At 49.2% G+C, this 26,657-nt stretch overlaps 1 protein-coding gene across 1 annotated transcript; it reads right to left on the reverse strand.

Annotated features, from left to right (window-relative positions):
* Positions 1-21,050: 21,050 nt before the first annotated feature.
* On the reverse strand, positions 21,051-24,780 carry LOC123088328 (uncharacterized). Its single transcript, XM_044510523.1, has 2 exons — positions 24,426-24,780; positions 21,051-22,918 (listed from the first exon to the last, which is right to left on the reverse strand). The coding sequence occupies exon 2, from the start codon at positions 22,904-22,906 to the stop codon at positions 21,203-21,205; it is 1,704 nt and encodes a 567-aa protein (XP_044366458.1). The 5' UTR covers positions 22,907-22,918; positions 24,426-24,780; the 3' UTR covers positions 21,051-21,202.
* Positions 24,781-26,657: the final 1,877 nt, after the last annotated feature.

The raw sequence follows: 26,657 nt of genomic DNA on the forward strand, positions 1-26,657 counted from the left end.
AAAAATCCATTCCATCATGGACAGTCGATGCGGCTCCTCCTCTCGCGCTCCCAGCCCTCAGCCTGGAGATTGGGAGAGATGCTCAGTCCCGCATAGCGAGCTAGTGACACTTCAAACCAAAGGATTTCTTCCCCCAGACTTCATGGTTCTAGTTCGAGCCGGACTCGCCACCTATAAGGGTAGAAAGCAAGTGGAGAGCATCCCCGACCCCTCCAAAGGAGAGCGGGTTTGCTTTGTCTCTTATCTAATAAGAGGACTCGGATATCCAATTCATCCGTTTCTCTGGGGGCTTTTGGAGTTCTACGGCCTCTAGCTGCACCACCTTACGCCTGCCTCCATTTTGCACATCGCGGGCTTCGTGGCCCTCTACAAACTGTTCTTGGGTATCGAGGCTCATCTTGCGCTGTGGAAGAGGTTATTCTTCCTTGTACCCCATTCTCATGAGGGGTCAATATACCAAGTGGGCGGAGCCGAACTATGGCGCATCGCTGGACCGGATATCTATCCGGAACCCCGAAGAAGGCGTCCGAAGACTGGCCTTTGGAATGGTTTTATATAGAAGACGTCCCGCTGTCGGATCCTGTTCGGATCAGCCTCCCAGATTTCAGCAATGCTCCTTTGAAGAAACGCCTAAGTTGGCGTCCGCGGAGCCCCCAGAGGGAAGATGACAGGGACGTCCTTTACCTGATGAGCCGAATAAGATTGTTAGCTCATTCCGGACTGACCATGATCGGTGTCATGGCTACATGCATTATGCGGGGGGTGCAGCCGCTCCAATATAGGGGCCACCCCATGTGGGATTTCAACTGGGAGGACGATGCCACCCGTCATGGCCATAAGGGGCCGGGATCGGTCGCCGATCTGGTCAACATCTTGTCCGCGCTGTGCAAGGGAGAAGAGGAGGATTTTCTCCGCGTCAGTCCATTGAACGGATTTTCCATGAACAATCCCCGAAGCTGGGTAAGCGGACATTTCTTTTTTGCACATCCGATCTGTATTCCCATGGTTAGGTATCTCATTTTGTGATTTTGACGCAGGAACTGCGCCAGGCCATAAAAGACATAAACAGCCCGCCTCCACAACCCGAGGATCTGGAACGGTTCCTCAATCTGGCCTCCCAAGAGGATCCGGACATATTGGTGGAGCTGATTGATGGGGTATTTCACCAACTGAGCATCGATAATGCCTTGGTTGCCATTACGGCCGATTACCCCGGAATGCTTCCAGCCACACAGGTAACTGAGAACGAGGTCCCAATACTTTGATACTGACCCATCCGTGCTTATTTTTGATCACCGCATACCAAAGGTGTTTCGCAGGGGGTACCTTTGAGGCGGGAAGCTGAGCCCGCGGCGGCTAGCCAAGAAAGGGCAGTACAGCCCCGCAGGCTAAAAATAAGTGCGGTCCGGATCGAAACGCCGCCACAACGGTATGGCGTGTCACCATATTCCCAGGATTAATACCTAGAAGGCGTACTAATGCTGGTGCTCTTTTTAGGAAAAAGAGTGCTCGCCGGACTGTGTCCGGAGAGGTTACCAATCGAGCCTCCGCCAGCCCGGCTCCAAAGCCGGGTCCAGAGGCGGAGGCGGGCACGAGGCATGCATCGGATGCTCCTCCGACAGAGGATGCCGATAGATTGTCCGCCACCAACTCCGAGGTGGAGAGTGCCATGAATCACAGGCGCCGCCGGACAGTTCTTCGTGACGCACGTTTCTCCCAAGAGGCATTGAATGCCTTCAATTCGGGAGATGCGCACCTTCGTGCCACTCAAGATGGTCTAGCCAGAGCCACGGAGCAGTATGTAAAGGACATACGAGTGAGGAAATTTTGACAGTTATATATGCCAGTAGCCCCCGAGACTTAAAATAGGTAGAATAACTGATTTAAGGATCAATTGTTATGTAGGATCTTACATAAAAGAATACCCCACTGTCCCAGGAGCTTGAAGAATGCAAGGCCCAACTTGAGGCCGCACTAGCCGCGTCAGGGGGAGCCGCAGAGACCCCCTCTGGTAATATATGCTTCAAAAGATAAGTAGTTTGTGAAGTGCGGCGTGTATATAAATCTGACAATAATATGGGAGATGGCGCCGGACTAGATCCGGACAAGCAATAGCTCTTGCGCCGGTTGAAGGCCGGCGAGAATGTGCTTACAAGGGTGAGGCAAGAGAAGAATAATCTCCAAGATGCCAACACCCAGCTGGGTGAGGAACTAAAGGATGGTCGCGCCCAGCTGTCTGACTCCATTAAGGAGAATCGGCGACTTCGTCGCGGCATTTATAGTAAGTGCTTGAGCGAACTTTGTAAAGGAGTTCGGCGAGGAAGTCGACTAACAGAGTTATGTCTGTAGGTATGCTCACGGGTCGTCCTGCAGAGGAAATGCCCGGTTCTACGGGTGACCTTCTTCCCGAGCTATTGCAACTGCACGAACGAGTTCGGCAGGTGATGAAAGGTGTCGCCCAGGCCTTGTGGCCATCTATCTCCCTGCCCGAAGGCCTTGGAGAGCTTGCAGAGAGGCTTCAGGGAGCACGACGGCGCTTCCGACTATGGAAGATATCGGCCTGCCGTCAAGGCGCCAGGGAGGCCTGGGCCATGGTGAAGACGCGTACACGAAGGCTGACCCAAACCACATGGCCAAGGTCGGACCTGTGGGGCTCGACGGGAAGGAGATCCCTGTGAGCTTAGTGTATGGCCAAGTAGAGTTGACCGCAAAGTATTCCCAACAGGACTGTAAACTAGACAGCCTATTAGATGGTATTGAAGAGGAATACAATCAGTCAATTTGACTACGTAATTTCAGATGACATGTAAAATGCCTTCTAGCCGGATTGTAGATCGTTTGTCATAGCGGACCTTTTGGCTTCAACCTCGGGACCCAATAGTCCGGAGTGTGTCCGAATACCCTCACGGTTATGTAAAAACCGGGGCATGCGTGGAGATCAGGCGTAGGGGTCATAAGTGCTTTATCAGACAAGTGCCCAACTAGTTATGTTATATTACATGGTTAGTAAGAAACATCTTCCAGGGAGAATAGTTCCATTAGGGGTTCCTTTCCCTGGGAGGCATGCCCTAAAGTGCATGTCTGGACTGTGAAAAAAGCAGAAAAAACATCTGGGGGCAGATAAATGAATAAGTAAGAGATCGTCTTTTAGTTCACCGACCGAATATTCCCTTAAGAACGCTAGCTTTCGGCTTCACCCAGTCTGAGGTACACGTCCGGCTGACCCGGCGGTAACAATCGCAGAGGTGCTCCCTTTACCACCTAGCCGAACAATCGGGAACGTAGGGGTAAGCACAGGAGCCAGGCAACCCAGCTTGGCCAAAACTTAAGTCATATCGATGCATATAATGGTGAATAAAAGGTACATGCGGAAGTGTGACACATGTGTTGGGCATAAAGCCCGTATTAATAAGCTTCTCTTAAAGAAGACCCCAGGTATAATGAGCGTGGAGAGCGCGTCAAGTGTGTGCGAACAATGCGCAAACGAGCCTTCAACGGCTTCGGAAAAAGGAGGGAGAAGTAGAGAAATAAAAGACAGCTTTAAAGTATAGTATATAGACGGAGGAAGGAGACGAACTCAGAATCCGGCGCTAGGCGTAGAATCTTCGGAGACGGGCTGCGTTCCATGGGTTCGGCTCGAGTCGGTTATCCGATGCTTTTTGGAGACGGTACGCTCCGCCAGTCAGGACTTGGTCGATGATTAAGGGACCATCCCATTTGGGCTTGAGTTTGTCCTTTTCTTGTCCGGCAGGCGCAGAACTAATTCGCCAACATTGTAAGCTTTGGCCCGTACTTCCCTGCTTTGGTATCTTCGAGCCTGCTGTTGATAAAATGCGGAACGAGCTTTTGCCACGTCGCGCTCCTCCTCCAAGGCGTCCAAACTGTCCTGCAGATCGAGCTCGGCTTCTCTTTCTTCGTACATGGGCACGCGAGGTGAGTCATGAATTATGTCGCAGGGCAAAACTGCCTCTGCGCCGTATACCATAAAAAATGGTGTGAATCTGGTAGTGCGATTCGGCGTGGTCTGCAGCCCCCAGAGTACGGAGTTGAGCTCCTCTACCCAATGCGTATTAGATTCCTTAAGGGACTGCACTAGTCTGGGTTTAATGCCGCTCATGATTAGACCATTTGCTCGCTCGACTTGACCGTTGGTTTGAGGGTGATAGACTGGAGCGTAGTCGAGCTTAATGCCCATGTTTTTGCACCAGAGTTTGACCTCGTCGGCCGTGAAGTTCGTGCCGTTATCAGTGATGATGCTATGGGGGATGCCGTACTGGTGTACTACCCCTGATATGAAGTCTATCACTGGTACGGATTTGGTCGTCTTAACAGGCTTGGCCTCTATCCATTTGGTGAATCTATCCACCATGACCAATAAGTATTTTTGCTTGTAGGTTCCTCCTTTAAGGGGTCCAACCATGTCAAGCCCCCAGACCGCGAACGGCCAGGTGATGGGTATAGTTTTGAGGGCGGTGGGTGGCATGTAGCTTTGATTAGCAAAGAGCTGGCAACCGACGCATCGTTGGACTAAGTCCTGAGCATCTGCCCGGGCTGTCGGCCAATAAAATCATGTACGGAAGGCCTTGCCTACAAGGGCCCGGGCTGCGGCATGGTGCCCACCGAGTCCGGCATGAATTTCAGCCAGGAGATTCCGCCCTTCCTCTTCGGAGATACACCTTTGAAGGACTCCGGTTGTGCTTTTCTTATAAAGCTCTCCCTCATGGACCTTATAGGCTTTAGATCGCCGCACTATGCAGCGGGCCTCGTTTTGGTCCTCGGGAAGTTCCTGCCTAGTTAGGTAGGCTAGGAATGGTTCTGTCCACGGGGCGATGACTGCCATTATTATGTGGGTTTATGGTGTTATTTCGTTGGCGGAACCGCCAACTATGTCAGAATGTTCGGTGTGGGGCAGTGTGGTTGGGTCTGGGTTGTTATTTCCGGACTCTCCCTACCATAATACGGATGGCTTCAAAAGCCTCTCTAGGAAGATGTTGGGAGGGATGGCATCGCGCTTTGCGCCAATGTGTGCCAACACATCTACTGCCTGGTTGTTATCCCGGGCTATATGGTGAAATTCGAGTGCCTCAAACCAAGCTGACATTTTTAGGACGTCATTGTGATAGGCTGCCATTTTCAGATCCTTGGCATCAAAGTCTCCATTTATTTGGGATATCGCGAGGTTCGAATCCCCGCGCACCTCTAGGCGTTGAATGCCCATGGAGACTTCCATCCGGAGACCATGTAGAAGGACCTCGTATTCGGCTGCGTTGTTGGAGTCCGTGTACATTATCTGAAGTACGTATTGGACTGTATCTCCGGTTGGGGACGTCAGAATGACGCCAGCCCCCAGGCCAGCCAACATTTTGGAGCCGTCGAAGTGCATGATCCAGTTGGAATATGTGTCGTACTCTTTAGGGAGTTCGGCTTCAGTCCATTCGGTGACGAAGTTGGCCAAAACTTGCGACTTAATAGCTCGCCGTGGCTTGTAGGTTATGTCGAACAGGAGGAGCTCAATGGCCCATTTGGCAATCCGGCCCGTTGCGTCGTGGTTGTTTATAATGTCATTAAGAGGTACTTCGGAGGCTACTGTTATCGAACACTCTTGGAAGTAGTGTCGCAGCTTCCAGGATGCCATGAACACCGCGTATGCTATCTTTTGATAATGCGGGTACCGTGACTTGCATGGATTTAGGACAGTGGACACGTAGTAAACCGGTTTTTGGAGAGGGAACTTGTGTCCGTCCATTTCTCGTTCGACAACGAGCACCGCGCTTACAACTTGATGGGTTGCCGCGATATATAATAGCATTGGTTTGCCCATGTTGGGCACGGCCAGGACCGGATTTGTTGCCAATATGGCTTTGATTTCTTCAAGTCCGGCCGTGGCGGCATCCGTCCACTCGAAGTGTTTGGTGCGCTAGAGGAGGCGATAAAGGGGTAATGCTTTTTCTCCTAAGCGGGAGATAAAGCGGCTTAGAGCTGCCACGCATCCCGTCAATTTTTGTATTTGTTTTAGGTCTTTTGGGATATCCAATTGTGACAGGGCTCGGATCTTGGCTGGGTTTGCTTCAATTCCTCTACCGAATACAATGAAGCCCAAGAGCTTTCCGGCTGGTACGCAAAAAACGCATTTTTTCGGGTTGAGCTTAATGTCATATTTTCGGAGATTATCGAATGTGAGCCTCAAGTCGTCTACTAGAGTTTCGACATGCTTGGATTTGACGACCACATCATCTATGTATGCCTCCACTGTTTTGCCGATCTGGTTTGCTAGACATGTCTGAATCATGCGCTGATATGTTGCGCCGGCGTTTTTGAGCCCGAAGGGCATTATGTTGAAGCAGAATGGGCCATATGGAGTGATGAACATCGTTGCGGCTTGGTCTGGCTTTGCCATCTTGATTTGGTGGTAGCCGGAGTATGCGTCGAGGAAACACAATGAATCGTGTCCTGCGGTAGCATCGATAATTTGATCGATGCGGGGGAGGGGGGAGGGATCTTTTGGGCAAGCCTTGTTAAGGTCCTTAAAATCGACACATAGGTGCCAGGATTTGTCCTTCTTTGGTACCATCACCAGGTTTGCTAGCCAGTCCGGATGTTTTATATCTCTAATGAATCCAGCCTCCAATAGTTTGGCTAGCTCCTCTCCCATGGCCTGTCTTTTGGGTTCGGAGAAACGCCGAAGAGCTTGTTTGACTGGCTTGAATCCTTTTAGGATATTTAGGCTGTGCTCAGCCAGCCGGCGTGGGATTCCTGGCATGTCTGAAGGGTGCCAGCCAAAAATGTCCCAATTTTCGCATAGGAATTCTCGCAATGCGGCGTCCACATCAGGGTTTAATTGTGCCCTGATGGAGGCCATTTTTGTAGGGTCCGTTGGATGGACTTGGAATTTGACTATTTCGTCTGCCGGTTTAAAAGAGGTGGACTTGGATCTCTTATCGAGTATCACATCGTCCATGTTCACCGCGGAGCGCAGCGCAGTGAGTTCCTCGGCCGCTAGGGCTTCGGATAGTGCCTCAAGGGCAAGTGCGGCTGTTTTATTTTTGGCGCGGAGTGCTATGTCCGGGTCACTAGCGAGAGTGATGATTCCGTTGGGTCCGGGCATTTTAAGCTTCATGTACCCGTAATGGGGTATAGCTTGAAAAATTGTGAATGCCTCTCGCCCTAATAGAGCGTGGTATCCGCTGCTGAACGGGGCCACTTGGAATGTGACCTCCTCGGACCTGTAATTGTCCGGCGTGCCGAACACCACATCTAGTGTGATCTTTCCTGTGCAGCATGCTTCCCGACTGGGGATTATTCCTCTAAAGGTTGTGCTGCTTCGCTCAATGCGGCTCCAGTCTATTTCCATTTTTCAAAGGGTTTCCTCGTAAATGAGGTTTAATCCGCTGCCGCCGTCCATGAGTACCTTGGTAAGGCGAAAGCCGTCCACTATTGGACTGAGGACCAATGCGGCTGGTGCTCGGGCTGTTCTGAATTGAGGTTCGTCACTGGCGTTAAAGGTAATTGTCGTGTCACTCCATGGATTTATTGTTGCTATCTGGTAGACTTTGGCAAGGCTGCGGAGTGTTCGTTTCCGCATATTATTTGATGCGAAAGTCTCGAAGACTGTTAATACCGTACTGGTATTGCTGGGCTGGTGCTCTGGAGCTAAAAGCTCTTCGCCACTTTTGGCCACCTGTCATAGTATCCAACATGCTCTAAGGCTATGGGTTGGAGTGGCGCCCTCTATGCTATGAATTTTGCAGGGTCCATTGAGCCACCCCTCCAGTACGGTTCCATGCCCTTTAGAGGGTTTTTGTTTTTTGGTATATAACCCAGGTGCCTGGTGAAGATGCACCCTTTTATTTTGGACTAGGGTCGTATTCAAGGCCGGATTATCCCAAAATTTGATTTCGGTTTTCCAGGCGCTCTCCATCGCACAGTACTTTCGTACTATGGTTGCCAAGTCAGCAAAGCGTGTAATTTCACGACGACTTATGGCGTTTAGGATTCCCTTGTCCGTGCAATTATTGCAGAAGAATGAGATTGCGTCCTCCTCGCGGAAATCCTTTATCCTGTCCATAACCAGGAGGAATCTGGCCCAGTAATGATGTACTGTTTCACCGGGCTGTTGCCGGATTTTGGATAGGTCTCTTATGTTTGGGTGGGCGGGTGGAATTAAATTCCGAACCCCATCCGATCTAAGACTCAGGGGCCAAGAAGTTTCCGAACTTGGAAGCTTGGGTTCTTGGACGTCGTCCAATGAATCTAGCCCGCTGCCTGACTTTAGGTTCAGGGCTTGAGCGGTGTCCTCCCCTCCGCGGGAATCCGGCATGGAGGGGTCAGGAATCCAGACATAGCTAGTCCTTAAGATAGAAGAAGAGTCACCCTGCTGTTCTTCTACCACAGCAACGTGGTGGGTAGCCTGGGGAGAGTTGATCTCTCTCAGATCGGTTTTATGCCCAATCTGATCGTAGTCTGTAGCGACTCCCAGGGCGGCGATGCGATCCAAGAGCTCGTTTAAGGAAGAGAGATCCATCGGATCTAACTGCTCGGCGAGTTCTGAGTTAACGTGAAGATTCCTTTCGATGACCCGAGAAGTCATCGTCAGCGCGGCGGCCGAACAGGCGGTCATAAGAAAGCCGCCTAGCCGAAGAGTTTGGCTGGTGGCCAAAGCTCCTTTAGCAACGGTGCCGTCTTTAAAGACGGAATGATGCATCCTTCCTGATGGCGACGGCACAGAGGAACTCCCAATGAAAGCATTAATGTCGGTGTCAAAACCGGCGGATCTCGGGTAGGGGGTCCCGAACTGTGCGTCTAGGCGGATGGTAACAGGAGACAAGGGACACGATGTTTTTACCCAGGTTCGGGCCCTCTCGATGGAGGTAAAACCCTACTCCTGCTTGATTAATATTGATGATATGGGTAGTACAAGAGTAGATCTACCACGAGATCAGAGAGGCTAAACCCTAGAAGCTAGCCTATGGTATGATTGTTGGTCGTCCTACGGACTAAAACCCTCCGGTTTATATAGACACCGGATAGGGTTAGGGTTACACAGAGTCGGTTACAATGGTAGGAGATCTACATATCCGTATCGCCAAGCTTGCCTTCCACACCAAGGAAAGTCCCATCCGGACACGGGACGAAGTCTTCAATCTTGTATCTTCATAGTCCAGGAGTCCGGCCAATGGTGATAGTTTGGCTATCCGGACACCCCCTAATCCGGGACTCCCTCAGGTGTGTTTAGGGTAAATGAGATTACCCTCTTCATCTTTTTTGGTGTGAATGTGGCATGGTAAATCCAACACATCATTTCCATCTTGATCTTTCACTTTCTTGGGGTTCCACGGCCCTTTGGGCTTCCCCTTGAACTTCCCTTGAGCCACAACTAAAGCTTCACCAAGAGCTGCTGGTTCGGCCTTGCGTTTCTGTTTCCGATTGGAATTCCCTCCTCCGGTTTCTTGGGCGACTGTTTTGTGCTTGCCACTCTGGAGTCGGTCTTCCTCTTCACCATTAGCGTACTTGGTGGTGATCTCCATCATCCGACTCAGGGACATATCCCCTGTCCGACCGAACTTCAGGTTCAATTCTTGTTATTTAACACCCTCTTTGAAGGCACAAACTGCTTGGTGATCTGGCACATTCTCCACTGTGTGGTGCAATGTGATCCATCTCTGGATATGATCTCTCAAGGTCTCATTCGGTTTCTGCACACAGGACTGCAACTCTGTTAACCCTGCTGGTTGTTTGCATGTACCTTCAAAGGTTCTAACAAACACTCGGGCAAGTTCCTCCCAACTATATATGCTGCCAGGTGCTAACTGATTCAACCACGCTCTGGCCGAGCCTTCCAACATCAGAGGAAGGTGCTCCATGGCCACTTCATCATTGCCGCCACCAATCTGTACCACCACTCGGTAGTCCTCAACCCAAGTGTCAGGCTTGGACTCACCAGTGAACTTGCTGACTCCAGTCGCCAACCTGAAGTTGGGAGGAATCACTGCTGCCCTGATGGCTCTGCTAAAACACTCTGGACCTGAAACATGCACTCTGCTGCCAGTCGGAAAATCTCTGTCATGGCCTTCCCTATGTGCTCTGTTCCTGTCAACCAAACCTTGAACGAGAATAGACCTCGCATCAAAGCCCGGCTCTCTGGGGTCAACTGGAATTCTTCGTCCGCCACTGTGATGGCGTCTGTCACCATGTTGCCGAGGCACATAGGACCCACTCCTCGGGGAAGGCATGGGGACTCGACGATGGTCATCGTGGTCGAGTCGGTGATCATACTGCTCTCGGTTTCTGTACTGATCTCGTCACTCTCCATGTCCCTCACGCCTCAGAGGTGATCTTGGGCTGTGAGCCGACTGAACTGTGTCTGCCATCACAGATCTACTATGAATCCTATTCCACGACTGAGATACTGTTGTGTTCTGCTCTCCCGCTGCCCGGAGTAAAGCCCGGATCTACATCAAACCTCTGCCAGCTTTCGACTGGGAAGGCTGAATCGACTCTGCTATTCGGGCTGCAGCTGTGAGATTCTGAATCGGAGTTCGGTATACCTGAGTTGGAGGCGGAAAAAGTTGTAATCGACTGGACTCAGGAATCCGTTGCCGAGCACGCTCGTCGAGTGCATTCTGGAGGTTCTCCAGTCGAGTGCGCTCAGCCAAGTTGGCCAGGCGTGCCTCCTCCAAGGCCCGGGCCTCGGGGGTTTCTCGAACGATAGGAGTGTGAAGTGTATCCATATTGCGGCGGCGAAGCTCTTCCCTCTGTTGCGAAGAAAGAGGCTTGGGGCGGTACTCTTCGTGAGCACGCGATGGATCGCCACCTCCATCACCACCATCGTCGCGGCGGAAGCCAGGAGGACTGCGTGGTCCATTGACCATCAAGAATTCCGCCGTGGGGTCACTGCTGTCGCACTCGGATGCAGTCTCGACGGAGCCAGTCGAACAGGCCATAGAGAGTTTCGTCAGGATCGATTGCCGCGACTTGTGGGGTGGCTGACTGACGGGCCACCGCGTGCCTCACCCACCGCTGGAGCTGCGACCGACCGAAACGCTTGCGCCGGCAAACATCGGGGAGCAAGGACACCACCGGAACCGACCGATACTAAGTGGACAGCTGCCGAAGAAGGACGCCGCGGACGCACGCGCGGAAGTGCATCTCCCCGCGGACGGGGAGCGCCTCGACATCGAGTGGAGCCTCTTGAAGCCAGGCGGAGTTGTGGCGACGAAAAAGAGCGCGCCGAGACGGATCTCACGGCCCTCAGCCATTCCTCCGCCGGAAACCATGACGATGGGAATCGGAAAAAGCTGCAACTTCACCAACAACTCGCTAAGACACCTGCCCCATGGTGGGCGCCAACTGTCGTGGATCTAAGACTGACAGTAGAATTGGGGGTAGGTATGTCGAGGCAAGATCCTAGCTACGGCAAAGTTGTACACACGATTTTTATGAGTCTAGGCCCTTCGCGGAGGAAGTAATAGCCCTACATCTCGGTGCCCAGAGGCGGTCGACTGAATTATGCGTGTGTGTGTGTGTGTGTGTGTTATAGGGGGTGCGAACCCTTGTCCCAGAGGAGGGGTGGCTTATATAGAGTGCGCCAGGACCCCAGCTCCCCTCCGTTACAAGGGTTCAATGTACATAAAGAGAGAGCGTTACAGGTAACGTCTGTAATAAAGTGCTATAAATGATCATTAAGTCTATGAGTAAACGTCTGACCGTTGATGTGCAGAGTGACTTTAGATCTTCTGCATGTCGAGTGGTTTCTGTTATGGTCGAGTGATAGTGATTCTTCCGAGTGGAATGTTTCTGGTCGAGTGGATGATGGTACCCTTCAAATGTTTCTGACTCTAGGGTGATGTCCTTGGGAAGGGTGTCTAGGTCAGGCCTATGACCCTACCCTAGGTACATAGCTTCATCAGCGGCCCCCTTTCCTTCCCTTCCCCCTCTCCCTTCCTTCTTCCCCCTTTCCACCAGGTGGAATCCTACTAGGACTTGGAGTCCTAGGACTTCGAGTCCTAGTAGGACTTCCTCCTCCTGGCATGCCCTACAGGGCCAGCCGGCCTCCCCCTCCCCTCCTTTATATACGGGGGCAGGGGGCACTCTAGAATACACAAGTTTCTCTTAACTGTGTGCGGTGCCCCCCTCCACATTTACACACTCGGTCATATCGTCGTAGTGCTTAGGCGAAGCCCTGCGCCGGTAATTTCATCATCACTGTCACCACGCTGTCGTGCTGACGGAACTCTCCCTCGTCCTCAACTGGATCAAGAGATCGAGGGACGTCATCGAGCTGAACGTGTGCTGAACGCGGAGGTGCCGTACGTTCGGTGCTTGGATCGGTTTGATCGTGAAGACGTTCGACTACATCAACCGCGTTATTAAACGCTTCCGCTTTCGGTCTACGAGGGTACGTAGACACACTCTCCCCGCCCGTTGCTATGCTTCTCCTAGATAGATCTTGCGTGATCGTAGGTAAATTTTTTGAAATACTACATTCCCCAACAGGGCATCCTTAAGGTGTTTGGTCAAGCTTCAGGCCTCAAGACTAACTTCGCGAAGTGCTCCGCGACACCTATTTGTTGCACGGACGAGTCAGCCACCAGGGACGGTGTGACGCTCTCTTGCTAGACCACACACTTCCCCATTCAATATCTTGGACTTCCACTTTCCACCAGGAAGGTTTCCACATCAGCGCTGCTACCCCTTGTGGAAAAGAAGGCCAAGCGCCTTGGTACCTGGCAGTCTTGCCTCCTGAGTGCCATGCCAGTACACCTGCTGCTGGCCATGGCCCTCTCGCCCTCCATCCTGAAGCTCGTCAACCGGCTAATCTGTGATTTCCTATGGCATGGGCGCAAGGAGGCCAGCTCAGGCAACTGGCTGGTAAACTGGCAGAAGGTGTGCCGCCCCCTCGAGCTTGTGGGCCTAGGCGTGCGTGACCCTCAACGCACTAGCATTTCCCTCCGAGCTAGGTGGCTTTGGTTGCACATCACCGACCCCATGCGGTCCTGGCATCATCTACACCTGCCAGACGACGCTGACGTACGAGACATCTTCCGTGCATCCACCTCCTGGACTATTGGAGACGGACTCACCTGCCAATTCTGGACTGATCATTGGCTGGATGGCAAGTCGATTGTCGAGATCACATCGAGCCTGACCGCTTTGGTACCTCGAAGACGCCGCAACAAGCGCCTGGTCCATGAGGGACTTCTCAACCGGGCCTGGATTCAGGACATTTGTGGCGCGCTTGGTGTCGAGGCCACTGTTGAGTATATCTATCTTTGGAGGCGTCTTCTACGGGTCACCCTCTCCTCTGACCCCGACCGCATACGCTGGCGATGGACTGCTAGCGGCACATACTCGGCCTCATCCTGCTACCTGGCTCTCTTCCAAGGCTCCATTGCGGTCATGGACTAGAGGCTGACATGGAAGGGTTGGGCCTCGACCAATGTCAAAATGTTCCAGTGGCTCGCCAAGCAAGACCGTTTTTGGACGATGGAGAGATTAGCCAAGCGGGGATTGGGTCACCCTCCTTGTTGTGTCCTATGCGACCAAGACTTTGAGGACATCCACCACCTCCTTGCCGCTTGCGTCTTCTCTAGGGAGATTTGGCACCGCACTCTAGCTTGGTGCAAACTCACCGTCAGCCCTCCCAATGGCGATCTCACCCTCTACGACTGGTGGAGAGACGCTACTGGCTCCATCCCATTATCGCTCCGGAAAGCCCTTGAGTCCCTAGTCCCACTGGTTACCTGGGCCATTTGGAAGCACCGCAACGCTTGCATCTTCGACCTTCAGCAACCCTCTGCTAGCCACTTGTTTGCTTCGATCCAAGACGATGTGCGCACCTGGGCCTCTGGCGGTGCCAAAGGACTCCAAGTTGTAATCGACACGATGTAAACCTACTCTAACTGGGCCGAGCAACCCACTTCTTCTGCTCACGAGGACCCCTCGCACGCCTAGTTGTGTACGAGCTAGGAGTCCTCAACCCTTGTACTCTTTCTACCTATGAATGCAATGATACACCAGCTTGGCGTATTGGTGAAAAAAACATGCACCCATGCCATCTTAGGAAAGGCTCACCTGTCACCTCAATATGCATATATTTTTTTCCATTATTAGTTGATCCCCACATATTATCTCAACATGTGCACACATCCTCCATTACCACATATGTCACCTTATCAATGACCACAACATGTATGCGAAAAAGATTTAATTATGTTTTGGTACTTATATTCAATTACTAATTTTCAATTATATAATAATCAAATACAATACGTAATACTCCCTCAGTTGTAGTAAAGTAGCGACAAGTAGTATGAATCATAGTGAGTACATACTTTCAATTTAATTTTAAATGTTACTCCCTCCGATCCAATATAAATGTAGTTTAAATTTAAACTAAAACCACGATACTTCTTTTTGAATCGGAGGGAGTATTAGTTTAAAATTTCATGTTTCATATCAATTTTTTATAAAATAAGTTGCAACCGAACCCCGTAGCAACGTGTAGCGTATCATCGATGTAACCGCATCTAATTGGTGTAGCTGTAAGTGGATTGACTTTCTAGGAGTGCAAATTTCTTGCATTGGCCTGTCCGTTGTGCAGACAAGACAATAGTATCATTTTACAAAATCTCTTGTTACCATTACTTGCATAAGAAGACCACTGACAATGATCGGCGACAAAGGGACGCAACACAAGAGAATAATCTATGACATTACACGTTGACACTTGCTTGCTTTTAGGCTTGAGTAATTAATTAAGTAGAGTTAGTGCGCCTCTATTCATTTCCACTAATCGGCGCCGCATCCTCTTGCTCGAATCAGGCCGGCGCGGCGCGCCTCATCCTCACCTTCCCTCGTCAAAAGCTGGCCTGCTCATTCGCCTCATTGCCTGCAGTGAGAAGAAAGATAATAAATACTACTGCTGCTGCAATTGATGGAAGTAATTAGGTCCAACAAGGGGACTGTATAAACAAGAGTCGATCCTGCAGACGCATGTATATGCACCCATCCCACCCATGTAAAGCATTGCTTTCGGTGGTTAGGTGAAAAGCTGTGGGATGATCGAGCCGCACATTAGCTCCTCTGTTAGCCAAGGTCAAAAACTCCTGGAGACACGAAGGCTTGGTGCTGCTAAATTAAATTTGCGGTGGTGGTGTCACCCGCACTGCGAGGTTGATAACGTTTTCGGCATCGACCCAGCGCCACACACCCGAGACGAACATCTCGGTGAAAATGCCGGCCCTTCTATCATTTGCATGTGCACGTGGTTTCCTGATAGGTCGGTGATCAACGCGCATTATACTTTGCTTAGTTGCGTCCTTTTTGTCTGGAGCAGTCGTTGTTAGCCGGCAGATGCATCGTTGACGCCTTGCTGTGAAAATAGTCAGCGCTCTTGTTGAATGGTCGGCAGCGTTGGCCTGTGAGCAACACGCTTGATCACACATCTGTCCGATGCGTGTGGTTCACTTCCCAATAGAATAGTAGTACAGCCACAATGGCTATATGGGTTGGCACATCTTTGTTCCTAAATGTAAGACGTTTTGAGAATTTAATTTAAATTATCAAAACATCTTATAATAGAGAGTGTATGTCATTAATATGTAGCCCTGTTTTCTTTTCTCTCTTAGAGAGGGTGTTGAAGCCGGCTACAAATCTATAACCCACTTTTCTTCTTTCCTCTTCTCACTCCTTCAACTAGGAAAAGAAATCTGACGTCTCACGAGGATGCCAATTCACTTTAGCAAGCATGATAAATCTCGACAAAAAAGTGAACATTGCAAGGATTTACCATGCTTGTCAAACGAAATTGCCACTATCGACAACTTAATTTACCATAAAAGTTATTTGATTTGCCATGCTAAAAAATATGCCGTTCTCTTCTAGCCCGTACATGTCATCCTGTTATACTTGCTTCAAAAATCTGTCATTGGATTTGTAGTGAATCCAAAATCTAATGTGCCATCTTTTGTAGCCCGTTCACGTCACCCTATTATACTTGCTCATACTACTGGCTAAAATCATGTTTTATTTTTGGGAAACGCTTCCTATTTGTAGTCTGATGTGAGGCCCTCGTCAGGCCATAGGTAAACTATTGATTCATGTTTCATCTCACGGACAAGAGATAAAAATTAAATCATCTTTTAACACCCTCTCCCTTTTTCTCGCAGGCACCTTTCCCCTAATCCCTCACCCTTTACCTTTCTCCCGAATCAATCACCTCCGCCGTGTATCTATGGTACCTCCGACCCTCCTCTCTATCATGGTAAGCATACACCTGCCGCCCCTATACTCTCCGCCAGAGGCGTACAGGTTGGATCCATGCCCCGTCTTACTTCTGGATGCCCCCCTCCCCCCCTCCCGACACACACAACAACTGTGCATGTTGTTCTCCATTGCGTCGCCGATGAGCTCACATACCCGTCATTCTCCAATGTTCATCTTTTCCTCCCCTAACCCAGGTAGCCATCTTGCCCGGATTATGCTTCGCCATCTCGTATTTTGCAAAATTTAAGTGGCCGCGAGGCACACCGGGGGTGAGATCTATGTTAATCTGTTTTGATTTCATGTACTTGCAGAATTTAAGTTGGTCTAAGATTACAAAACCTCCAATCAAGGTAGATGAGATACGTTTTTTTTAGAACGAAGGCTCGCGAGGAGCCCGGCTTTGAATTAACAAAGCCATCAACCGGCCAGGAGTTACAGCAAACAACCAAATTACAGCGGTCAGAAGGATACAATGGGAACACTGGACTGAAACGCTAACTACAACCTCCACAAGCAGCTAATGCAAAGGAAATTAAGATTACAGCTTGCAAAGGCCGAGCACTCCACACTAGGATCATATGAGGAAAAGCAGAGCAGCAAAGCAGGGCATATCCGACCTTCAAAGATGGCCATGTTCCAGGAACACCTAGAGAAGAAGGGGAACAACATCTTCCATCTCAATCACCGAAGAGGGACCCTACCCCCTCGCCATGGCTCGTAGGCGCCGCACCGTTGGGGTTTCGAGGAGCTCACCCTAGAGCTCGAAGAATGCCGCCCTCACATCGGAAGGTGGACATAGTGCGGCCACTTCAATTTGGGATATCCCTAGCCGACTGCTCCGCCACGGTCCATGCCCAGCTAGGTGGAAATACGCTTCGTGGAATCGGACGATGAAGAGGAGGCAGCTCCGTCCCTCACCTGCAGCGCCTCCCGACCGCATCCCGCCTCCCTAACGGCGCCTCCAGCAAGGTCACGGCGCGCAAGGCGCCGCCGCCGCCAAATCCGAGAGGATATAAGGTTTTCACCCGGGCAGGGTGGGTCGGGGTGGAAGCAGGGGACCTCGGCTGCGCCCCCATGGAGGAAAGCAGCGCCCTTGGGCGTTGCCGCCGCCGGACCGGCCGGACCGGCCAAGGTTTCCCCCGGTCCCCTAGCTGGCCACCAACTCGCACCAACGCCAGGGCCAGAGAGCAAATCACAAGCCACCGCCGACGGTGAGAGAGAGGTAGCCGGGAAGGGATTTCGAACCTCTAGATCTGACGAAGAATCTTCGCGCCGCGGCCGGATTCCACCAACCACCCGCCGCCCGCGCGGCCAGGCACACTGGCCAGCACCCCTGCGAACGCCGCCCACCGCCCGACGACGCCGCCTCTCCGGTTGGGGCCGCCGCCCCAGGAACCGCAGGCCTCCGAGAGGGGATGGAGCACCGAGATCCTCGCCGCCACCTTCACCGGCGCCCGTCTCCGGTAGCGGCGAGGGGAAGAAGGGAGTGGAGGGGGGTGGCGGCGGCCGCGGAACCCTAGTCGCCCCCGAGTCGCCCAGGGGGGCGACGCGAGGGCCGGGGGGGGGGGGGGGGGGAGGGCTGGCCCTCCGATGAGATACGTTTCAAGATAATAATTTTCTGCACCCGAATATTAGTGGCAAGCATGTTATTGTGCATCGTCAAATTTATGTGCTTCCAACACTTCCTACTTATGTGGTGATAGCAAAATATTTTTTTCTTCACAGTATTCATGCTTCCTATGTATGGACAGAATTTCAATCTATTTCCATGCTTCCAGGAAGGTTCCTATGTACTGATTTTTACCATATGCTTCTAATGTAGACATGTATTGCTGCAACAAAACAATATTTCAAGAACACTAAATTTGTGCACCCAAAATTTGCCCAGCAAGCATGTGGACTTATGAAATCAAATTTCTATGCTTCTAGTGCATGGTAGCATCAAATCATGGATTTCGTGTTAGCCATGATTCCTACCTTTTGATTTCTCACATAAGGTTCTATGCTGAGGGCGCGCCCGGATATCAAGACTGGACGTGTCTACTTCAGAGACGGTGAATCAAGTTCACAAAACGATCGCCATGACTCAAATGTTCAAGCTCTCGTGGTATACGACCTTAAACACTTCACATTGAAGAAGATCAAAGCTCAGGCAGGGGCACTGCAGCTTCTACCCACTGGTGTCGTGGATCACACCTTCCATCACATGATGGTTATGTCACACTTGAATTAGCGTAATCTGGAAAAATAATTTGTTCAGTCAAAAAAAATTGAATTAGCGTAGTCATGGAACCTTAAATTTTTTTAGGTTGTTCTATTTGATACGCGTCTGGAAAATAATATGTTTAGTCAAAATTTTCATGTTTTTATGCGTGTTTGCCTCTATGTATTTTCCTTTTTAGAGGTTTTTATTTTCCTTTATGTGTATATTTTGATGTTTATGTTTGTGTAAGTGCATGCATGCAAGTACTATACAAATACGTGTGTAAATTTTACTGGAAGGATTTTTTTTCACTATTATATGTTTATTCTTGCATATTTTAATAAGTGCATTTTTTGTGTAAATTGTGTGCAATTTTTTTCATTATTTGTTTTAAGTTTTTTATTCTTCTTTAAGGGTAATACCAATGCTACTAATTCATTTTATCTTAGAAAAATTCAAAAAAATGATTTTGTTTGTGTGGGTATACACACAAGTAGTATATAGTGTGCGCATAAATATACTAGAGTGCAAAAATTGCACTATCATTGCTTATTTTATTTTATTTTTAATTTTTATTTAAGGTTAATACCAATGCAAATAATTTTTTCATCCTTAGAAAACTTTATATTTTGATTTTGTTTTAATTTTCAAGGAACAAAATATGAATGGAGGAACAAGATGAATAATGACGTTTAATTTTCAATCTAATGTTCCAAATGAATTTGATTGAATGTCAAAAAATAAGACGCCTAATAGACAGTCGTCCTTTTTTTTGTTCTTGCCCATTTGTAGATTGTTCAGTTCACAAATGTGAATTGAAATCATTACTTTTGTTATTTAACTGACTACATGGTACTTTAATTTGCATACAGTATTTTGATCTACAACAATTTTGTTTAACCAACTTGTTGGGTTGATCACAAATCCACATCTTAAAGCGAATGGTGTAAAATGTTAGTGATTTTTTCTGTGAGAAATGCAATTTACTGTATGATTCTAATTAAAAGATTTAGCATGATGGTTGCTAAATATTATATAATAGAATTTGGGTTTTAATTCTCCCCCTTTCCCCCTCTATTATTATTTTTAATTATGATGTATGTGTGTGAAGCAAATATACCTGCCAAAGCAAAGTATGTGCACAAGTGCTTTGCATGTATAGTAACTAGTTTTAGCCACTAGATTAGATAGTACGTACTAATACCTAGTACTAGTGTCTAGCACTACTAGTACGTCAAGGTGGCGTTTTGGCATATGGGATGTGCACTCCTGGTTTTTAAAATATGTTTTAAATATATTTTGAAATGTCAAAAAAAATTCAAACAAAAACTTACCGCGTACATCTCGATATTGTACATGCTCACAAAATCGTTTCGCGAAAAAACGACAACTTATGTGTCGCGTGTGAAAAAAACAAACTCCGGTGTTAAAAAATGCTTTTTACAAGACAACCTTTTGTCTTTTTACACAAGCAAAAAAAATCGGTTTTCTCCGAAACTTAACGTGCACACATATAATGTCGAAATGTATGCGTCAATTTTTTGTTTGAAATTTTTTCACACTTCAAAATATATTTTTTGTGTGCAGGAGCACGCGCTCCGGGGAGCAACAACGGATTTCCGGTAACACCTGCCATCCAGTTATCTGTCGGCCTTCGACTGATTGGGCGTAAACATATATCACTTTTTCCTTGTCGGGCTTTGGGCTTTGATCGTCCTAGTATTGCTAATTGGAGCTCGCATTCGGCGCTTCAGGCGCCAGGGAAGCTCCCTGCCGCCCACACGCCAGCGCTGGTTGGCTGGCCCATGTTCACCTTCACATTTGAGAAAAAAAGGGGAAAAAAGCGCAACAAAAGGAAAAACAATTGTGAATTCATACAATTCCACGGACTTTCAAAACACGTTCATGAACTTGAAAGAAAGTTCATTGAATTTGAAAAAGTTCACCAACTTTTTTAAAAGAGCATTGAACTTGAAAAAAATATCATAAATTTTGAAAAAGTTCATCAATGTTCAAAAAAGTTTATGAATCTTGAAAAAAAGTTCATCTAATTTGAAAAAAGTTCATCAAATTTTATAAACTTTCTATAGAATTCGTTGATTTTAGAAAAAGTTCAGCGATTCTGAAAAAAGTTCATGAAATTCTGTAAAAAGTTAACAAATTTTAAAAAGTTCATCATTTTGTAAAAAAAACTTCACCGATTTTGGAAAAGGTCATGAATTTAAGTAAAGAAGAAAATAAAAAAGAAAAGGAAAAGGAAAAAAAATAAGAAAATGAAGAAGTTATCACAGCAAAGTGTTATGGTTGGGTGGTTACCGCAGTTTACCGGGGACTGTAGATCCCTAGTTTGACTCTCCACACGTTAGTTTTTTTCAATTTAAACAGAAAAAAATAAAATAAAGCTAAGCGGCAAATAGGATATGGCTTGCAAATCACTGAATCGTTCTGTGCGGAACTTTCTAAATGCAATGGTGAAAATCACTGAAAGTGATAAGATTTGCTGGCACCTGAGCCATAGGCGCTCCCAAAGAATTATCCATCTGCTTATGTACTGAATAATGTAATAAAACATTATGTTCTCATAAGGACTTTATGTATAGTATTGCCCTTTTTGATTGCGTTTATGGTGTTCTGTTTTAGGTTGGGCGCAGCCAAACGCGCATATAGCATGAAATCATCGAGCAACAGCACACGGAGAGCTCATCTGCGCTACAACACATCCACATATAGTAGCAACTAATTCTCCCTGTGCATTTGTATCAGCGGCGGCAAAGGCGGGCTCATGGCATCGCCATAGCCGTTGTACGTGGCCAACCTCCCCATCGCGATGTCGACCATCTGCTCATCCAGTGTGCCCGTGCCGGCGCCGCTCAGTGCTGCCATGGCGTCAATCTTGGGCGGGCACGACAGGCTCCGGGAGTGCGTCGACGTCGACGCCTCCCGCGGCAGTGGCACCAGCACGGCGCGGCCCTCCTCGTTGCGCGCCCCGTGGCCGACGAACCGATCGTCGTCGAAGTCGTAGAAGTTAGCCGTCCGGACCTCCTGCGCGAGCGCGCAGCTCCAGCAGAAGAGCCACTTGGCGCAGTCGCCCACCGCGGCCCGCCGCCCGCCACCTCCTGCCGGCAGCTTGTACCGCTTCCGCATCTGCGTCCGCCAGTAGCCGCCGTAGAGGAAGCCGCAGAAGCAGAGGAGCACGCCCACGGCCACGACGGTGTCGCGGATGTCGTCGTCGTAGACGTTGAGCGCCGTGACGCTGAAGATGAGGAGCGGCGCGACGCAGAGCAGGATGAAGGTGAAGGCGTGCACGTACATGTTGCCGAATCCGAGGCGCTCCATGTTCCACCCGAAGACGCAGAAGGTGCAGGTCGCCGACAGCGCGCACACCGTCCCGTCGTCGCAGCAGTCGCACAGCCCGCCGCTCCACTCCGGCCTGCTCACCACCACGGACCGGTTGTATATCCTGATCTCCACGTCGCGGCCGCCGTTCTCCGGCGCCCCGCCGTGACCGTTCGCCCCCTCGCCCGACGACGACGGCTCCGCGTCGGGGTCGCGTGCCTGCTTCCGGCCCAGCGGGCTGTAGGCCAAGTAGAGGGCGGCGATGACGGGGAGCCCCGTGCCGAAGCCGTAGCCGATGTTGAGAGCCCAGTTCGGCCGGTCGGTGCGCGAGTAGCTCCAGAACAGAGCGCAGCAGAAGTACTGGGCCAGACAGGTGATGTGCAGCAGCGCCACCACCACCAGCATGTGGGCGCGGTCGCGGGGCGGCACCGGCGCTCCCTCCTTGCAGTACACCTTGCGGATGGCCTCGCGGTCGCCGTCGGGGCGCCACCGGAGGAGCAGCACGAGGTGGTGGAAGATCCTGGGGTGCTGGTACAGGCACATGATGGTGAAGAGCGCGTTGAGGATCTGGTTGATCACCTCCGACCACTTCTTGCGCCAGTCGTCCCCCGGGATGGCGTCGTCGAGCAACCCCGTCATGAGCAGGAACAGCAGCAGCAGCCCCGCCGCGACGAACGCCAGCCAGATGATCATCGCGAAGTTGGCCGGCCGCCTGCACCAGCTCACCACGTGAGTCCACAGCTTGCCCCACCTGATCTTCCGCACGAACGGCACGCGGAACCGCCTCCGCCTCCTCCGCGGCCGGCACCCACCAGCGTTACCGTCGGAGTCCCGGCCGTCTTCCTCGTCCCCGGCCGTGACCTGGCTCCTGCGGCGGAGGCGTCCCACGAAGGTGGACCGGAGGAACCACTTCTTGGACGGGCGCGCGCGGAGGAAGTCCAGGAACCGCGTCTTGCGCGCGCCCCTGCTCAGCGCTCCCTTCTCCACGGTGGGAATGTAGATGGGGATGAAGTCCATGAGCCGCATTGCGGCCGACGGCGAGGCCGGCTCGCCTACGACGACCTCCACGATCTCGCCGCCGCGGCTCGCGTCGTTGGGAACCATCTGTCTCTGCCCCTGCCCAGATAGTAGGACTGTTTGGTCAGTAGCGGAGTGGCCCTTCGGGACTTCAGAACAGCATGCCGTATGTTTACAAATCTGCAGCTGCGATGGCTCATCGTTGGACACGTCGAAGTGTCATCTTACATGTCACGACTTGACAAAGTCTGGAAAGTGTAAAAATATTTTCAACACGCTGCAGCACAACCAGAAGGACCGGATCAGAGTGATGCCGACTGGCCATTTCTGTGAGCTTTCTTAATTGCAACTGACCAATGAAAATAGATGGCTGGCCTACAAAAATTCAATGATCCCTGCGAGGAATATACTGTCACTACTTAGATACTAGTAGTACAGTGGAACAGTGTAGGGATGCAGTCAAGTAAATGGGGTTGAATTGCTGTCTACACTAGCTAGACACTTCGCTTGTACGAATCGACAGCAATGCACTGGAAGTCAACACCAACAAGCATCGAGTAAATAGCATAAAACTACCATAATACAAGCTAGGGTTTCAAAAACCTACCACTCGCTAACATTTTCACATCTCCTTCAATCCATATTAATTGTCACAACTTCAGTACTACAACCTTTTTGCGACAATTAATATGAAAAAGAGGGATTTATTTTTTTCGAATCCTAATCTGAATTGTGATAGTTCTATGTTATTTACTAAGAAGCATTAGAGTTTCACAACCTTGCCAGGCATTGATGCATAAGGTGACCATTTAACCTACTATCTCCGTTGACAAATATAAGATGCTTTAAATATTTTAATATGGATTACGTACAAACCGAAATGAGTGAACACACATAGTAAAATGTGTCTATGTACATCCGATTCAAGAAAGTTAGAACATAGCCTCCGGTTCAAAAATATTTGTGAACAGAGTGAGTACTTTCTGAGTTATTATTATATGGTAACAAAAGCAACTACTTTCCATTTCTCTGTTGGTGGAAATAGGGTACTCAATTTGGATGAACTAGTCTCTATGGAAGCAAGCATAGAAATAAGCAACTGAAGGCAAGATGGTTCGGTGTCATCCATGTGATTTTGTCCTGCGCAGGGAATTTCCACCGGCTCGAGACGGCTGGATTTAAGTAGTGACCATGGGGGCATCGCTATCAGTACTCCGTAGCAAACATACCGTGTGATGAATTCTTAGGAAATGGTGGAGAGAAAAGAACGTGTAAAGGGAAAGAGGAAAGCTGAATCCATCAGTGCAAGCACCCACAGAGCTCTAAAGGGACCAGGCAAGGCATGGCCGTCGCTGTTCCACTCCACACATAGAGCATGGATGGAGTCGCTAGAAAACACGGTCGAGGCTAAGCAAACGCAAGCATTGCTTAAGTTAAGACGAAAATGTGCGGAAATTATGAATGTTGTTCAGACTCTCTTGTTCTCAGGTATTCATTCATGGCCGAAACGGAAGGCGAACTGAGCAGGCGAGGTTTTTTTTTTTGCGATGAAGAGCAGGGGAGGGGGTTAACGGAGAACGACTTCGAGAAGTGGCTTAGCGCAAACCTGGGCTTGAAGACGCCTGCAAATCTTGCCTTGATCCGCCGCTCTTCTCTGCCTGATCGGCGGTGACGGAGAGAAAAGATCGCCGCCGCCGCTGCGGTGGTGGCCCCGGACCCGGATCGTGGCTTGCACCGGCAGACGAACAGTGACTGATGTGTGGAGGTCGATCAGATTTTCAGACAGAGGGGCTCACAAGTCTATGTTCTTATTTATCCCTGGAAGAAAGTCTCTCTTCTGCCAAGCGAGGTGAGTATGGGATTATTGACTGCAGGAGAGGTCTCGTCTTCTTGCTGTCCTTGTTCTTGTTTAGAAGGGAAGGGAGAGAGGAGTCAGAGATGGCGGGTGGGGGGAGGGAGATTTAGAAATGGAGAATAGTTTCTTGAAACAAGAAATGGAGAATAGTGAAGTGCCTCGCAACTTTCGGTACGGTGGAGCGGGTGCCGGCTGGAAAAGCCTTCCATTCCATGCTCCATTATCAAGGGCGTGGTCTTTTACCCCGGCCGAATTCCTCTCCTTTATTTGCCAGTTTTCTTTCTTCCTATAGTTCCCACGAATCCAAATGATAATTTTTTTTCAGTATTGCTAAAAAAAGAGTTGGATGAATAAAGTGATCCTATCCATTCGACCACCTATCTCTAGCGTCTCATGCCGCTGCAATTATGGAGCATCACATGAAATCTAGAACACAATTAATCTTGGAAAAACATTAAATTCATTCATTGCGATTAATTTTGCAATTATTTTACTTATAAAAAGGATGATTTTGGTGTATATGAACGATATCAGCCATAAACCACCTATATCCAATGTCTCACTCCACTTTGATGATGTGGCATCACATCCAATAATCTGAAAAGAACATTAATTGCACTAATCAAAATTAATTTAAAAAATATTTGGTTATATTAATTATAATTAATCTTGGAAACAACGTAATTCTGTAAATAATAATCAAAGTGTGATGTGAGGAAGCGGACTACGTGACTACCAAAGCCACCTGGTCCAACTGGCAACTGCAGTGCACGGTCGAGCCATCCAACTAGAACTAGTGCATGCGGAAGAAGCACATGCAACTCGACCGGAGCAGCTGAGAGGCAGAATGACCCATGATGGTGACCCTATGCCGTGAGCCAGGAGCTTGCCGCGCTAAGTTGAGATTGAATGGCGCATCACATCCTTTGATAAAGAAATTAGGGTGGTCTGTAGTCGATGCAAAAGACTACAACCATATTGGTACACGACATGGCTTAGATTTCTAGAAGGCTAATCCTAAGACAGCATTCGTGCAGTGAGATAAGATAGTCGTGAGAGTGAAAAAACACAAAGTTGTAAAGGTTATCAAGAAAATATCAAATTAGATGTGCATTACTCATGCATGATTACTACTCCCTCCGTTCCTAAATATAAGTATTTTTAGACATTTCAAATGGATTAATTGTAACATACGAATGTATGTAGACATATTTTAGAGTGTAGATTCACTCATTTTGTTCTGTATGTAGTCACTTGTTAAAATATCTAGAAAGACTTATATTTAAGAACGGAGGGAGTAGTTTCTCAAAAAGTGGCCGAGCGAATCCTACATTTTACACAGCGTGCTCACATCACACAAAGATCACAGTATAAAACAGTGGGACGAACAACACAAGATCGCACCAGGCCAATCATATTTTTTCAGAATCAGAAAAAATAGACACCACAGTACGTCCAATAGACCAATAGACTTGATCAAAGAAGGCCGGCTGCTTGTGCTGGTCGACATTGAAGCTAATGCGTGTTATCAAAAGTGTTGAATCCAATGGATGGATAGTGGAGGAGGTGTGATTGAATTGTGATTGGGACCTGCACTATCTCACTGCCATTCTACAATTCAGCCCACACCGATTGACGTGTTCGCACCGCCCTTCTTCCTTGCCAGCCTAATACTCAAGCATCTATTCCAGACAAGGTTTTTGCTCCAAGAATCAGCCACTTGTATGAAAATAATGTTTGGGTAAATTTGCATGTGGCACGTAGTATTAATTTGGTACCTGGCGGGGTAGAAACGCCTTGTGGATACAGGTTTTTGATTCAAATTTTTTGAACGGGTGTGGCGATCGCCTTGGTTCGTCTAGCGATTTTTTTGCTCTACGTGGGCCAGTTCGTTTCCTCTGTGGATCGGTGCTTCCGTGGGCTTCCAATTCTCCTCGGTCTGCGCACGTGTTCTCAGTGGCCTAATCGGTGTTGTTTCCCTGA

This window comes from Triticum aestivum, chromosome 1B (assembly GCF_018294505.1).
Source record: "Triticum aestivum cultivar Chinese Spring chromosome 1B, IWGSC CS RefSeq v2.1, whole genome shotgun sequence".
Classification (NCBI taxonomy): Eukaryota; Viridiplantae; Streptophyta; class Magnoliopsida; order Poales; family Poaceae; genus Triticum; species Triticum aestivum.